Below are 17144 nucleotides of genomic sequence, written 5' to 3'. Positions count from 1 at the left end.
TAAAAACACGCCAAAGCGTGTATCAATCTATATAGGCTATTGATAAATCATGAAACATACAGGATACTCAAATTCACATTTGATCGCGCATTGTACGCATGTATTATTACTCCACGGGTATGGCAACGCATGAAGGGTATAACAGTATACTCTGTTAAGTCCATGGTACTATTATGTACTATTATATCTCTATAAGCGACGGTTACCATTTGCCATCAGGCGAACCGTCGGCTTGCTTACCATTCTAAGTTACATAACACTCAAAACGGTAATGTACATAAAAATGTTGTATGTACGAGTATTTCATTGCAGTTTTATGTATTTTTGTGTGTATTATTTGTCGAGTTTGTTTGGCTTAATAAATGCAGAGGCAAGAGAGGTATGAAGCTATTTCAATCTGAGTATTTATAATAATAATTAATATAATTGGACATGTCATCTTTGAACGTGGGAGTTAAATTTTTTATTCTGCGTAACTGTCTATTTACAATGTTTGTTTACCTGTTACTTTAAGTTTATTTGATTATAAGTATTAGTACGTATTATTACAATTTTATGTTTTTAGTGACCAGAATTTGTTTTCATTGTCACCTTTTGTAATGTCTATTTACGTCAGTAAATAAATTATCTTTGTTTATTTCTTATACGCATTTAGTTAAATCTTGTTCTTATTTGTAAAAACCTGTAATTAGCTTTTTGTCTTTACTGAAGTTTCTTATAATGAAATTTTTTAGCTATTAGTTTTTTTTTTTTTTTAATACAAAAAAATAAATAATTAAAATATGGAAACAATAGTTATTTATACTGCTATAGAAAATACGCCTTATTTTCGGTACGAAACCAAAATAGAGTTCTGACAGAAGAAATGTAATGACTGAGCAATGGAAAGTAGGGGTTCAAAATATTAAATTTAAAACTTTTTCCCTCTTATCATGTCGATAGTTAGTTTGTTTACAATCGTGGTGAAAATAAATCTACGGTGTCGACTATCGAGAATTTGGCATGTTGCCTATATACGTTTTTTTTTTTTTTTATTAAAAAGGACAACAAGTCGAGAAGCACATTTGATAAACAATGTTGAGCGTCCTTAACACAAACAAAGCAATAGATGTCACAGATTTTTACGAACACCTCTCATGCGTTGTTGCTCATAAAAATGGGACTATTATATCTCCTACTACCGATTCGGCCCTGCTTCGCAGTGCTGAATAAAGTTTTCATGTTACTTGTTAGTAATGTAACTTTCTATAGGTGAAAGGATATTTAAAATCAGTTAAGTTGTTTTTAAGTTTATCAGTCAGAAACAAACAATCCATTACAGTTATGACTTCAATTACGACGAAACCAGTTATTTCAAGTCAAAAACTAAACCATTGGACCAATTTTAAATAAAATTTCTATAGAACTAATGTATAAGTATATACTTTAGATATAAAAGAATATTCCAAATCGGTTTACAACTGACGAAGTTATAAGGTACCAAACATTAAAAAAAAACATACAACGGTTTTGAGAATTTCCTTATTTACGAAGTCAATCGAAAATGCTCAAAAGTTTGAAAGGATTTGAGTCAAATTTGGTACACAAATAAATCATACCCTGTATTAGTGTATACTTATCGTATTATACAAGGCAGGCCTACGAGTTACAGCAATATCTATAAAAAATCCGAAGCTGTTGACAGTTAGGTCACTAATTCGTTATAAAGTTATAAAAATTAAATACGTTCTTGCATTTAAACGTGTTATGTACGCATTACCTACACCAATCGTAATGACTAGTAATCTACTAATTTTATAAAAAAAAAATATAAAAAATTCATATAAAAACAAAAGCATATATTTCTAAGCCATGATATAATCAGGAAAATCCCATTTATTCCATTATTCATGGTCACTCTACTCAAAAGCGTTCCCGGATTAATCGAATCCCTCCACTTTGCTAGTACGCCGAGATAATTTAAGAACATCGCTGTTACAAAAAGTTTGTTCATTATTGGATAGTAAAAGTCCAATCTAAATATCTTCACGACAACTCTTTTATGGGACAATCAGAGAGAATCGTGTACGCTTAGATTATAAAGTATATAAATTGGTAAATTAAAAAGAAAAAAAACCTGTTTTAGCGGGAACATAAATACAAAACAAGTCTGATTATTTTTACAGCATAAAATTGAATTATTTTTAGATGAATGTAATTGATGCTTAAATATAACAAAAATATCGAAAAAAAAAAAAAAAAAAATAAATTATTGCATATTTTTCAGAATTACAAATTAAATATTATGTGTTTAAATAATCAGATGGAAAGTGGTAAAAAGTCGATATAAACATGAGTATCTCTGGACATTCGTGTTTCTACCCATGATAGCAGTTGTGTTTGCCATTCTGTGTTTCGGTTTATTCGAATTCCTCTGTATGGCAGTAAATTAACGGGTATCCCCTATAGGTTAACAAACCAAAACACAGCCATGCAAACACAGCTGGTATCATGGTTGAAACACGATACAGAGTTATGTCCATGCTACTGACTCATTTGTCTATAGTCTCCCTGTGGTTTTTCCATTCATATTTTTCACGTAATTACAGATTAAATATTAACGTGTTTAAATGCAATGTTAAAGAACCATCACAATTATTTTTTACGAAAATTTGTAGAAAAAAAACATCTAATTTAATCCAAATAAAGTCCTAAACATCTATGAAATAAAATGAACATTGTAACAAATACGTGAACTTTTGCTATTTTAACAATTATATATAAATTGAGAGCTGTCACATGCATGTAATATAACTTACATGCACACTAGTGTACCCATTTTCTTGTCTCATTTTTGCGATTGTATTGCCAATCTGTAATAGTAAGTGGATTAAATATGTAAGGTATTTTAGTACGTGAGTACGTACATACGAGTGCCTTACACACTTTATCCACTTTCAAACATTATTTTATACATTCACACAAGTTTCGGATATTTGGTTTTTATTTTATAACATTAATACTAGTTGTGCCCACGACTTTGTTCGGGTTTCCTAAACATATCGACCGTGATGAAATATTGATTTCAACTCGTGGTGTGTGTAGTTTTAAGTAACTTGGAGTTAATATACTTTTTCTATAAATTCTTGTAAAGCTTACTTGGGTGTAAAATGTTTTTTTTATACCACTGAGGTGGCAAACAAGCATACGGCCCACCTGATGGTAAGTGGTACAGATAACGCCTGTAATACCAGTATTTATATTTTAAAAACCCCATGCAAAAATAATCATTCCATTATTTTCGTGGGAGAAAACATCTCTGAAACCGCTTTGTACGCGACCGTTTAAACTGTAAGGTATGAGGGTGAACTCGCTATCGATGGCGACACATGGAGTGAATTTGTATCATATTTATTACACACATGCATTTAATTTTAAAATGCAAAAATAATTATTTTTCTCATTTATATTACACAATATTTATTATTTATAAACATATTATTCTCATTTATATTACTAATATTTATTATTTATCTAAGGTCTACCTACTGTTTATTTGACCTTCCAAAATTTGAATACGTAGCAAGCTTTTATAACAATTTACAAGATTTGACGGGACCATTATCGTAAAGCCTTTCCTATCTTATTAGATTGAAACAGTAAGATCTTCCATTCCGCCTCACTTTATAGCCTGCTTTGCTTGCTACTTGGTACATTTCTAAATAAAATGCAAATATCTGTGATTCGGTGGTAAATACTGAAACTTATTTGTTTATTTATGATATCCGGACGTAAACTATTTGCTAGAAATGTGAATATGTTCTTTGTCGATCACTCTTATAAATCGCGGTTGTATAGTGTTGGCAACACCAGCCAACAATTTTCAATTATTAAGTTGGTACTAATGTGTAACACAGAAGATAGATTTTTTTTTCTCTCCCACCATCCTTTTTAGTGTTGTATCGCGTTCTCGTTCAACCTCTTAATAAAAATAATAATGCATTTATTGAGAACTCACCGACCTACTAGCAATCATATAATCCACATTTGCAGCATCAATTTAAGCAAGCATTCTTTTTTTTAGTTAATTATTACATACAAAATTATACATTTTTAATTACATATATTCATATATATTAATTATATACTAAAATTATATATATTATAATATACAAATAAAATAATAGCGTCGGTAGTGATAAAAAAAATTAAACAGGCCATTATATATATTTATCTAATCTAAATTAATAAATTATTATTCGGATTTTTTTTTTAATTTCAGTTATTTTCTGAACACGTAACATATATTTTTTTTAATAACTTTCTGTCTGTCTGTAACTATAAGTATATAAATCAAATAACTGAATTCCCAATGATTTCGCAATTTTACAAATCCCTATTATTTAAAGATCAGAACAATTGACTCTAATCGAAATACGCGAGCTTAATCCCGCCAATTTTATATTTCGAATGTTCTAATATTCGCTGGACGTTAAGGATGGGCGATATTTGTCAATAATATCGAATTATCGATATCAAGAACTTAAAATACATATATACTGTATGTCTTCGAAATATAGCAATATTGATATTTTAGAAGCGAAACATAGTAATCATAGTGTAACAATTATTTAGTACATTGACTAATGGTAAAAGAACGTTTACTTAATGTAGTCATATTTAAATGTTTATTATTACCTAGACTATTTACTACTAGCAACTTCATTCGCGTGACCGGATATATTGCAGAAACATTGATTGACTTATGTCATTACATAAGCTACTATTTATCCCGAGAAGACTCCATTCCAAATAATACCTGTAATGTGGTACAACATGACGATATGTTGAGCCGTTAAGGCACTAAGAGGTAACACATAAACATGTAAACAAACAAACTCACTTTCTAATTACAGGTATACCTATATTTTTTTTAATGAGTAATAATGGAATGGTAACCCCGCCTGCGCTATCGGGATACGCTGGCGGGGCTCCAGTGAGGGATGACAAGACAAGTGACAAGGATGAAAAGGTAGGTCAATTAGCCCATCGTGACGAATTCCACTAGAATTAACCAAGATGGTTTCCAGGGGGAAAGTGTTCAGGGAAACAGCGGAAAGTTTCCGCGTGGAGGTCGACCTGATTGGGTGTATTGCTAGCAATGGTTCAATTAGACCCTATTACTAACAATCCCTTTCCCCCTACAGATATATTTATCAGGATGGGTTAACTGACCTGCCTTTTCATTCTCACCTATCATCCCTCACTGGTGCCACGCCAGCGTATACCGTCAGCACAAACGGGGCTGTCATTTAATTATCATCCATAAAAAAAAACTCACTTTCACATCTCTACATAGTATAAAACAACGTCGCTTTCCACCGTCTGTACGCTTAGATCTTTTAAACTAAGCAACAGATTTTATTTCTTGATTCCTTTTTATTAAGACTATGAATAAAAACAGCGATGATATTCCATATTATACAGATAGTTCTCTATAACCATTTTAATATTTGAAAAAAAAAATATGCAAATTATGTGAAGTTTGGAAAACTATTTAGATAAATACAATAGTAATATATTTAATCAGTACACACTGAAACTGCATTGTTTCTAAATTGCTCCCATGCGAAGCCAGAATGATACGTTAGTTTATAGTTTTAGTAATGATTTTAATGTAAAATCTCATAGTAGAGCTCTATCGCAACTAGTTTAGATTATGCGTAATCAGACTCTGCCTTTTTTCTTTTTAATTCCATTCGCAGTATCGATATTTTGACCATATCGACCATCCCTACCGGACATTTAAAAAATCATATCAAAAAATAGAATCAAACCATGTTACGTTCTGATCCCAACCAAATTAGTATCAATTTTGCGTTCAATTGACAGGATTTATGGGTAGTGCAGTCGCCTCATCCGGCGAGGGTGGCCATGAGTGCGGTCTAAATGCGGACAATTTATTGCTTATTGAATACAAGATTGTCTAATGCTTTGATAAACCGCAGTTATAATATTAATGTGTTATTTAGATACTAATACGGATACCGGTATAAATATTGGCATACCACTTCTGGACGAAGTTATTTTAAAGTCTTATTGTACTTATGTCTCTATTTGTGTAGATTATTTTATTGAATGAGTATACTTTATTTGCATTATACAATATAAAAAATAAACAAGACAATTTACAAACACAATGATACAATTGTATACATCGTTCAAAGCAATCTTTTCAAAAGGACTAATTGTTATACAAGTAGGTATGCATCTTTTGAAAAAAAAATATATAAAAATTATATTATACACATACATACACATTCTCTCTCTCTCTCTCTCTCTCTCTCTCACACACACACACACACACACACACACACACACACACACACACACACACACACACACACACACACACACACATATATATATATATATATATATATATATATATATATATATATATATATATATATATATATACATACACATAATATACATATCAATAAAACAAAATTATATAATCTCATGCATATAATGTTAAATATGTACCCAATACTATTATTATAGATTAACTTTTTTTTTAACTGTGACATCGTTCACGTAAAAGGAACATGTCCACGAAAAATATTAGTCTACGTCCTTCTCCATCTCATATAATATAGTGTATAAGACATTTCATAGTGATTGATTCACTATAATCTTCAATATAAGCTGTAAACTTTTACTAGCAGTCATATTTCCTAAAGAATCGTGTACCGAAAACAAGACAAGAAATTTGGAGTTATCTATACTAATGCAGCTCGATGCCGTGTCAGTATAGAAAGTTTGTTACTTACATTTTTTACTTAAAAAAGTTATTATTTTATATTTATTTATTACATCCACTGGGTGAGCCTTACAGTCTTCCAATACGCTCACCCAGGAAAGCATCAGTACAATAACATATAAAAAGGAATATTACACAAAAATATTAAACAAAAATAATATAAAAAGATTTAACTGAAACAAAAAATGTCTGAACACACTTATTCCCAATCATTGCTGATTTTAATAAACGACAAAAATCGCTCGCATACTTACACGTATCGCCGTGTGGTCCCAGCATAGAATAGGCTACCCCTTCCTTTCCCGTGGGTGTCGTAAAAGTCCCCTAAGGGAGGGCGAGAGATGGACAACAGCTTCCCTCTTAAAACATCTCTAAAACCTAAATGCGGTGGCCAACCTGTCTGTCAAGCGCGGCAACTACTGGCAAAACTTCCCTTAGGGGGAAATCTTATATTCAGCAGTGGACAGTTAAGGGTTGAATTAATAATAATAATATTACACGGCACGTCCAGCTGTTGAGTTAATATGGGAGGTTTAGCAGAGGGAGACTTTGTACAAAAGTCGATTGCCTGGGTACCTCTGTCCCATTCGTGTTTCTACCGTGAAGCAGTTATGTTTGCATGGCTGTGTTTCGGTTTGAAGGGTGGGTTATAGCGTGAATTTACAGGGTACAGAGGAATAACACCTGAGTCCTCAGGAATGGCAACGCATGGGGGTATCACGGGCGAAACAGTATACTCTGTTATATCCATGGTACTGCTCATATCTATAGGCAACGGTTACCATTTTACATCAGGTGGGCCGTTAGCTTGTTTGTCATTCTAAGGTGTATAAAAAAAATTCACAATCGTTTTTTGATACATGTTTCTTAAAAAATACATATTCAGTTTAACTAGTAGAAAACTCTCTTAAAAGTATATAATTAATTTCGATTTCATCTCAATTCAGCCTGTATCGTCTTTAGAAAGATTTTTAAAAAAATATGACAACCCTAAACTTTTTTATGCAACTGACAATGGCAAACAAGGAAACAATTTTCAAAAGTAGGGAAATTTGATACTCGGATAATAACTTTTTCACATCCATCACTTGTTTGTTGATTCAATATCAGAATGAAAATATCGTGCAACATACACACATATACACTTATCATATTACGAACTCAAGAACGTTTTCCTTCTTTGGAATAGGTTAAAAACAATTTTAAGTGACTTAAATTTAGTATTGATATAATCCTTTTCTATTGGCTAACTATTATTAGATTTATTACTAAACCACTTCTTTTCTGTAGAAGGAATATCCTTTTAAGAAACAATTTACTCGAATCGTGCATGACGCGTGGGTGAGTTATGGTTTTTATAGTGGTATTTTTTATATTCTTTTGACTATGTATGCAAAAGAACTTATTTTGCATATAGGTAATGTATTTTCTCAATCTATACAAAGTTATTTATATAATTTTAGATACTGCATAAGTATAAATGTGAAAGTGTGCTCGTGTGTTTATTACCTGTTGGCGCCTTAACGATTATGGAAACGAAAATCGCGTAACCGAGATTTGTTTGCCGCTGGAAAAAAAAAACTAATAAAAAATATATTTTATAAAATATATACTTACTAGATTATACTTGACAATAAATAAATGTATATATATTATTATTATATATTAATTATGTTATTATTATATTAATGTTTAATTTTTTTATTTTATTTATTTATTTTATCTTAAACTTTCTATAATACTAAATATACTCATACTTTTAAATTATATTATTTCAATAACTGGCAATTAAATATAAATTATACTTATACATCTGAAATAAAATTTATTAATTTTCATTTATTATACACAATGCGTGGTCACAGTAGCTTAGCATTAAACATTTCTTGTGTAGGTTTTTCTTAATGAAGACACACGAGGGGTCAGATTTTTATAGCCAAAGACCTGTTTTATTGCCGATGTTATAAGCTGAAATGGCCTGCTGAAAGATTTGGGGCGGAATAATGGGACCAGGTGTTTTGGGATGTGTGATTTACATGCACAACATAAATTATTGGACAGAATTATTTTCTTATTAATACGATAATCAAAAAACAATGTTATTATAAATGTTTTTTTTTATATCACTGACGTGGCAAACAAGTATATGGCCTACCTGATGGTAAGCGGTTACCGTAGCCATATAGTATTATATTATCTGTGCCGTAGCCTATGAACGCCGACGGTACCAGAGGTATTACGCGCGCGTTGTTAACCCTAAAGAAACCTCTTTACCCCTTTTTTGAAGAACCCCATGCTGTAGTCTCTTGCAAAAATAAAAAAAAAATCCTTAATATTAAGAAAAAAAGCTACTTTTTATCCCGGTCAAATGCTGTTCCGGTCGTGCGAGCGAAGCCGCGGTCATAGCTAGTCGATTTATATATTTATGACTGTTCACTATACAGATAATTAATCAGTCAGCCGAATTCCTTTGTAAAAATAGAGAATGCGTCGGAATAACTACTCAGGCATTTGTTATTATTAGCTCCCGAATCACTTTGTAACATTCGCGTATACTCGTATACCTACAAGTATTTATAATCCATGTCACTTATATATATATATATATATATATATATATATATATATATATATATATATATATATATATATTATTTAAATTTAAAAAAAAGAATGAGATTAATAAAATTAGGAAACAAACTTTTCTAAATTCTAGGATCTAATCTAGGTCGTGACCTCAAGTGGTCGTTGCCTGGTTTCTCATAACCCTAGCTTGATGACCAAGCATTTACTGTAATTATATGCCGCAATTTTTTGATTATTATATTTTATTACGTCACAATTTCATTAATATCATTGTATTATTTTTATAATAGTTATTTTTTATAAATATACTTTTTCACCATTCACTTTATTCTTTATTGATTTAGTATTAATTTCATTTAGTATTTATAATTCTACGGAATTTTATCAATGATACATTCTTTTTATATAATTACGATATTTGTACGTAGTATTCTATTCTCTTTATTTAAAATTTGTTTATTTAAAAGAAATGTGTCACAATTCTGTAAAAGCGATACTTTCGATCCAGTTCTGAACCGATTTTAACATTTCTTTTTTGCAATCAACATGTTTTACTATCATGTCGGCCCTCTTTATGATAAAAATTCAGTATTTGAGAAAAAAAATAATAATACTTAAACTGTTAGAATAAAATAGCAATAAGCCAAAGATAATATGTATTAATAATGACATAGTTTTGTATATAATTTTTACTGTTGGACAACTTATTATTTAATACTTCGTATAAAGTAATAAAGTGATATAAAATATTCATAAATACATCTGTATAAATGAATATTTATAGTAGCGTTATCATTAAATATTATATATAAATAAATTATAAACAAAATAAATAATTATTTATTATTGTTATTAATTCGTAACTAATACCTATGTATATATATATATATATATATATATATATATATATATATATATATATATATATATATATATATATATATATATATATATATATATATATATATATATATATTAATTTTTACACATCAAATAATTATTTATCATAATTGTTTTATTTTGTCCATCTTCTGATTTTATCGTCATTTATAATGTTTTCTTTCAATCCGTTATTAGTTATTTATTCATTAAAATTATAAAAGCTCTTCCTAAATATATATTACAAATACCGTAAGAAACTTGTTTCTTTCATATTGTTATGTATAAAAATTTGTATACATAAATATTGAAAATACTTACAATGCGAAACAATTCGGTCAGCACCTTTTGTAACAAATCACATTAGCACATAATAAAAAATATATATACACAAAAAAACACAATCGTAAATTTATTTTACACTTCGCGATAACATGCGCGAGAAACTTTGGACGCATCCAATACAGAAAACACGTCCAAACAAAGCGCTGTTCGCGCGTCTACTGACTGATGCTCTAAAAAAAAAATTCCTCGCCCATAAATTTTCAGTTGGATCACGCATTTGCGAGGGCGGGAAAGCCGTTCGAAATGTGAATTCTGTTGTCTATGACGTGTTCAGATACGGTGACGTGTCTAACGAAAAAGTTTCCTTTACTTAGCGAAAAAGCAGGTCAATGGTGAAGAAAATATTTGTGTTCTTTCCACGATGTAAAACTAATTATTATTTGTTTCTTGGAAATACTACACACAAGCAGAATACACGATAGTGTGTTACAAATTGAAGAGTCATACTTCAAGGTTGGGTTCCTAATTCTAAAAAAGAAAATAACGGCCAAGGACATATCGGCCACCCGCTAATAAGTTCCAAAACTTGTTTTAAAGTATTGGTTACTTGATAAGACAATTATTTTTATTTATTCCATTTTACATTTACTTGGTATACGTAATTTACAAACGACTTTAAAAAAATGAGAAGGTTCCCAATTCGATAGTATTTTTTAATTTTTATTACCTTATAACTCGGTCAGTTATAGACCAAGTTGAAATTTTTTTTTTTTATCGGAAAAGCTATATAAAGATAAGATAAGGTAAGATAAGATAAACGGAAAAGAAGGGGTGGCCTATTCTATGCCGGGACCACACATGGGTGACCTTATCGCTAAAAGCGATTTCTTCCAGGCAGCCTTTGGATGGAGAGAAATATTTATAAACAGTTTGAAATTAAATTAATTAATTAAATTAAATGATCGATTCTATATCGATCATTTACTTTAATCGATCGATTCGATTAATTGGTCAAGTTTTAGATTATATAGACAGAATGTCTCCACACAAATGCCCTGAAGAAAAAAAGCGGGTCAACTTATTCATACAATTTCGCCACAATTTGGCGTGCAAAATTTAGACTTACTTTTGTAGTAAAATGTTGGAACATTTATTAAACAGCTGCCTATAGCAAGTATAACTTTTTTTTTGTGATAAGACGGTTTTTTTTAATGGGTAATAATGTAATGGTTACCCCGCCTGCGTTATCGGTATACGCCGGCGGGGCTCCATTGGGGAATAATAAATGAGAATGAAAGTAGGTCAGCTAGTTCACCGTGACGGTTTCCGCAAGAATCAAAATGATTCACAGAGGGGACCGCGTGGAGGTCGGTCTGTCAGGGTTTTTTTTAATGCAGCTTAGAATGGCAAACAACCTGACGGTCCACCTGATTGAAAGTGGTAACCGTCGCCTATAGACATGAGCAGTACCATGGACAACAGAGTATACTGTTTCGCCTATGATACCCCCCATGCGTTGCAATTCCCGAGGACTCAGGTGTTATTCCTCTGTACCCAGTAAATTCACGCCATATCCCACCCTTCAAACCGAAACACAGCTATGCAAATACAAGTGCTTCACGGTTGAAACACGAATGGGACAGAGGTACCCAAGCAAATGACTTTTGTACAAAGTCTCCCTCTGGTATATTGTCAGTAATAAGAACACTAGTTCCCATCGCTAGCAACTTACCCCGTCAGATCGACCTCCCTACGGTCCCCACAGGAAACCAACGAGATTAATTACTACTGAATTCGCCAGGATAGACCTGACATTATCTTCCCGGAAAAAGGATTGTTAGTATTTAAAATAAGTGTCTACAACACGAAAGTTTAGAATTAAATTTATACACATAATGCAAGACTTTATCCCAAAAAATATTACTTGTAAAAAAGAATCCTAGGGTCCTCGAAGGTGGTAAGGGCAGTAGTCACCACCTTCTAGGACCCTAAATCTCTTTCCAGGAGATGAGTAATACTTGGAGACTACGAATCTTTCATCGACCGACTCCCCAGGATTCACCAGTACCTCACTCAGATAGCCGATCTGAGTAAGGTACTGGTGAATCCTGGGGAGTCGGTCGATGAAAGATTCGTAGTGTTCAAATCATATGGATCTCTCCTAAGTACAGATGGGCAAAGCACCGGGTTTAAACCCGGTGCTTTGGTAAAAACCCAATAAACACCCATAAACTCCCATAATCACCCAAAAAAATAGGTTTTTACGTATTTTTTTGAAAATATGTAAGTAATACCAATAAATTATTTTTATAAATTGTAGTGATCAATTCTACAATATTAAATAAAACGTTAACTAATAATATTTCAGGAAATTTTAAAAATCTATATATAATAAAATGAAAGTAATTAATTTTCAGTGTTTTCATGTTGCAGTTGATCAACATGTTGGCCTTTTGCTTCCCGTAGATACTTTAAAATTTCTTCATAACACCTCGTTCGCACACATGGCCGTATATATTTAAATTCTTGAGCCACTAACAGTCCGAAATACTCATTTCTTTTATCCTCTTCTCCATAAATTAAGCATTTAGAACAGTTTGTTTCTTCTTTCAGTAAATTTTCTTTTACTTTATCCTCGTTTTTTTCTTTGTTGCGACGACGCTGGGTAAATCATCTGGACACTGGGTCTCACTATCGCCAAATATATTTGGAGATCGGCTTCGGCTACGGCTTGGCAGACATTTTTTTCTTTCTACAATTTTAAATTAAATTTATTAGAATAAATGCTTCGAACACACGCGATCTAAGTACCTTTTGTGTTTATTATACCTTACCTACCTAGGTATAAAAAGAGTACTTACGTAGATTTTCTTTTATTAACTGTTTTATACGAAGATCTTGATCTCTCAAATTAGCATCCATTTTACTTCCAGTGATTATCAACTAAATTAATAATCCACAAAGTATTAAATAACGTTTTTATGAAATATTTAGCACAAAAACAATACCCTTTAAATATCGATCGTCAGTAACTGTGGCTGACTTACCTATATTCTAGCAAGCAGGACTGCCAGATGTGAAGGGGAAATCCCCAATAAATTGTTGCATGTGACTGATGATGTGAGCATGTTCGTTTCATAATAAAAATGTTGCCAGGTAACCAAAAAGTCGTATGTTTTTGTGCGAATTACGATCATAATCTTTACGATCGTACATTAAAAAATAGACAAATAATAGTATGAGTACGATTTAAATCGTATATCTGTCAACCCTGCTAGCAAGACAGCGACAAAATCACGTTGCATAACAATGTAGCCCAAGCTTATATCTTATGAAATATACGGAAGAGATACGGACTTAGAAAAAACAGAAATGTTGTTCTTTGTGGAAGTCATTGATGAAATTCTATGTATTTTAGCCCGCAAACTTTCTTCAAACAAAAACAGCGCCATCTAGTATCGAGTTCTGTAATTATCTCTTTGTTTATGGATTTGAAGTAAGACCGCCACGCATGCAATACATTATGACTGGGGATTCCCCTATTCGTCGACGCTGAATATAAGGCGACGACAATCACTGTCAAACGTGTTCACTATTACTCTGACTCTGGTAACGTGACTTCCTGGTAACGTGTTAGGTAGGAAAAGCAGTAAAAAAGTGCATATTAAGGGAGCAGATTTGAAATAATATTTATACTTAACAAGAAATAATTAAAGGTAAGTGGATTTTTGAATGATACAATTATATCATGATCACTTAACAATTTTAACTTAAAATTAGATGTATTATTACAAGCTTTTATTTAGCTTGCGTTATGTAAATAAAAGTATGTAGGTATGTTCGTATGTTGATGCAATTATCCTCAATCCTCAACCGACTGGGATAAAATTTTCCATACACGTTTATTTTGGATGATAGTGCATAGTTAGCTGAGAGTCGTCATTGGATAATAATGGTGGATAGCCTAAGATGTGTACTAGATATTTATTTTTAACATAATATGCGTAAGTACCTAATCGAATTAAAGAAGTTGCTGAGAAAAATACAGAACAATACGATAATAAACTAGCGTCTGCGTTTAATCCTCCGAGGAGATGTAATTTTACAAAGGTTTTTTGTATTTATTTTATTATTTTTTTAATAAATTTATTGTAAATAACAAGAAATAATCATTGTAAAAAAATAGGCACTCTATTGTTGAATTTTCGTCAGACCAACTAATCATCGTTCATTTTTTTAGGTTCAATGGGGAGACCTAAAGATTTACGCATATGGGAGCACTACCGTACTTTACCAAACAAGTCTGTTTCTTGCAAGCTTTGTAATAAGGTCTACAAATTCAGTAATGCTGCCAAAATGCTTCAACATCTTATCACTTGTCCAAAATCTCCAGAAACATTAAAAGACTCTATGAAACTTATAAAAGATAGCTCGTCCAAAACCAAAATGTCTGGACTGTCAGAGATAGAGACAAATGATTCTTTTATAAGCCCCTCGTCGTCTGCTAACACTACAATAAATGCTGAGTTTCAAGACACCGATGATCATATAAAAACAGAATTAGCGAGAGCTATATTTGTAACAGGGACGCCATTATCGATGGTGCAACATCCTTTATGGATACAATTTTTCGAAAAATTGCAACCAAAATTTAAAATACCTTCACGTAAAGCTTTAGCGACAAAATACTTAGATAAAATATATAGAGAAATGCGTTTTGAGTTAAATGAGGAACTAAATGCTTGTAGTTACTTACACCTTCAGTGCGATGGCTGGTCTAATTTAAGAAATGAAGGAATAATAAACTTTCTTATATCAAAACCTCAACCTGCATACGTTAAAAGTTTGAATACAGAAAGTAATCCTCACACTAGTGAATACCTTAGCCAAGAAGTTGAAAAAGTAATGAAAGTGTATGGAGCAAATAAGTTTCTTGTACTTATTGGCGATAACGCTAGAAATATACAAAAGGCATTCGAATTAACAAAACTCAAATATCCACATGTTGTTCCTCTCGGTTGCTGTGCACATATCCTTAACTTGTTGTGCCAAGATATTGTAAAGATACAAGAAGTAACTGTGTTTATTATGCAAGCCATAAATATAATAAAAACTGTTAAAAGGAGTCAACGATTAAGTTCCTTGTTGATAAAATCAAGGCAGGGTGAAGATTCTACACAAACACTAAAATTGCCTTGTGCTACAAGATGGGGAAGTCATGTTACTTCGTTAAAAAGTTTGAAAGCAAATAAGATAGCTTTGCAAATATTAACAGTTAGAGAAGATGTGGTAATTTCAAGAGATATTAAAGATTTAATTCTAAGTGATGATTTCTGGACGAAGACAGGGGAATGTATAAGTATTTTGGAACCAGTCACTGAAAGCATATTTTACTTAGAGAGCGACCAGAATCGTTTGCATCGCACATACATTACATTTAGAGATGTACAAGCTAAGATACGTTTTGCATTAAATGAGATTTCGACATTGAGCGAAGAAAGCAAACAGCAGATTCTAACATCAGTATCTTCAAGATGCAATATGGCAATGAGGCCAATACATTTTGCAGCATATATTCTAGACCCCAGGACTCTAGGAGTCGAACTTACTCAAGAGGAAGAACTTAAGGGTATGGAGTTTATCTACAATTTAAGCCAACGCTTAAGTTTGTCAAATGTAATGGCAGATTTGGCGTGTTATAAAGCTAAAGAAAACTTTTGGGCCAGAGGATTTGTATGGAGCTCATTAGATAGCATTGAGCCCCTAATATGGTGGAAAGGTATTTGTGGTTCCACTGAGTTAAGCAAAGTAGCGATTCGTATTCTATCAGCTCCCTGTACTTCGGCAGCCACTGAGCGTTCCTTTAGTATCCAAGGCTACATACATAATAACAAAAGAAATCGACTTACAACTGAAAGAACTGAAAAATTTCATTCATTTGTTATAACTGGAATCTTAAACATAAAGCTGAATGCGAGGACATTCAGTTTAATGAAGAAAATACCTTAGAAGCTTTCATTGAGCAAGTAAATGAACATAACAGTTTAGACGAAATAGAGCCTATCGAACCTATACAATTCATCGCTTGTAATAACTCTGAATCTGACAGTGATTGACTGTAGTTTTACATTTTACTTTCATCTCTTTCTTAATAAACTCAAAATCAAATTAAAAGTTTTTTATTCTGTAGGCTGCATAATAATATTGTCTATGTCCAGTATAGTGGACGTCTTGCGGCTGAGATGACGATGATGAAGTACAAAATCATAAACACCCAAAAATTTGGGTGTTTATGGGGTTTAAACCCAATAAACCCAAAACACCCGGTTTTTACCCACCAGACTTTAAACCCACCCAGGTGGATTGCCCATCTCTACTCCTAAGTCACCAACATCGAAACAGTATCTTTTATAAGATATATCTGTTTAAAATTCTCCCCCCTGTTCCTTGGAAGAGAATTATACACCACTGACCACGGTAAACAATACATATAATGGTAAAGGTCAAATGAATCCATCAAACACCCAACTCGTCCAGTTACTCATCTCCCGAACTTCGGCGTCCGGTGTAAACACTGACCGCGACCACA

The 17144-nt window shown here is 32.0% G+C and overlaps 2 protein-coding genes across 3 annotated transcripts in view; one reads left to right on the top strand and one right to left on the bottom strand.

The window, feature by feature from the left end:
- The window catches only part of LOC113522160 (growth hormone secretagogue receptor type 1-like), a 113606-nt gene extending 102845 nt beyond the window's left edge, over nucleotides 1-10761 (bottom strand). For both annotated transcript variants that reach the window (XM_052896881.1, XM_052896879.1), the window contains exon 1: nucleotides 10592-10761. The gene's annotated coding sequence lies outside the window, so the exon portion shown is untranslated. The remainder of the gene's footprint in view (nucleotides 1-10591) is intronic.
- Nucleotides 10762-14101: 3340 nt separating this feature from the next.
- Nucleotides 14102-16928, top strand: LOC128201117 (uncharacterized). Its single transcript, XM_052896876.1, has 2 exons — nucleotides 14102-14271; nucleotides 14796-16928. The coding sequence occupies exon 2, from the start codon at nucleotides 14801-14803 to the stop codon at nucleotides 16562-16564; it is 1764 nt and encodes a 587-aa protein (XP_052752836.1). The 5' UTR covers nucleotides 14102-14271; nucleotides 14796-14800; the 3' UTR covers nucleotides 16565-16928.
- The last annotated feature ends 216 nt before the right edge of the window (nucleotides 16929-17144 follow it).

Source organism: Galleria mellonella, unplaced genomic scaffold, assembly GCF_026898425.1.
Source record: "Galleria mellonella isolate WM207_F2 unplaced genomic scaffold, CSIRO_AGI_GalMel_v1 utg35, whole genome shotgun sequence".
Lineage (NCBI taxonomy): Eukaryota > Metazoa > Arthropoda > Insecta > Lepidoptera > Pyralidae > Galleria > Galleria mellonella.
Note: the sequence above shows the minus strand (reverse complement) of the source record. Positions and strands in the feature narration are given on the sequence as shown.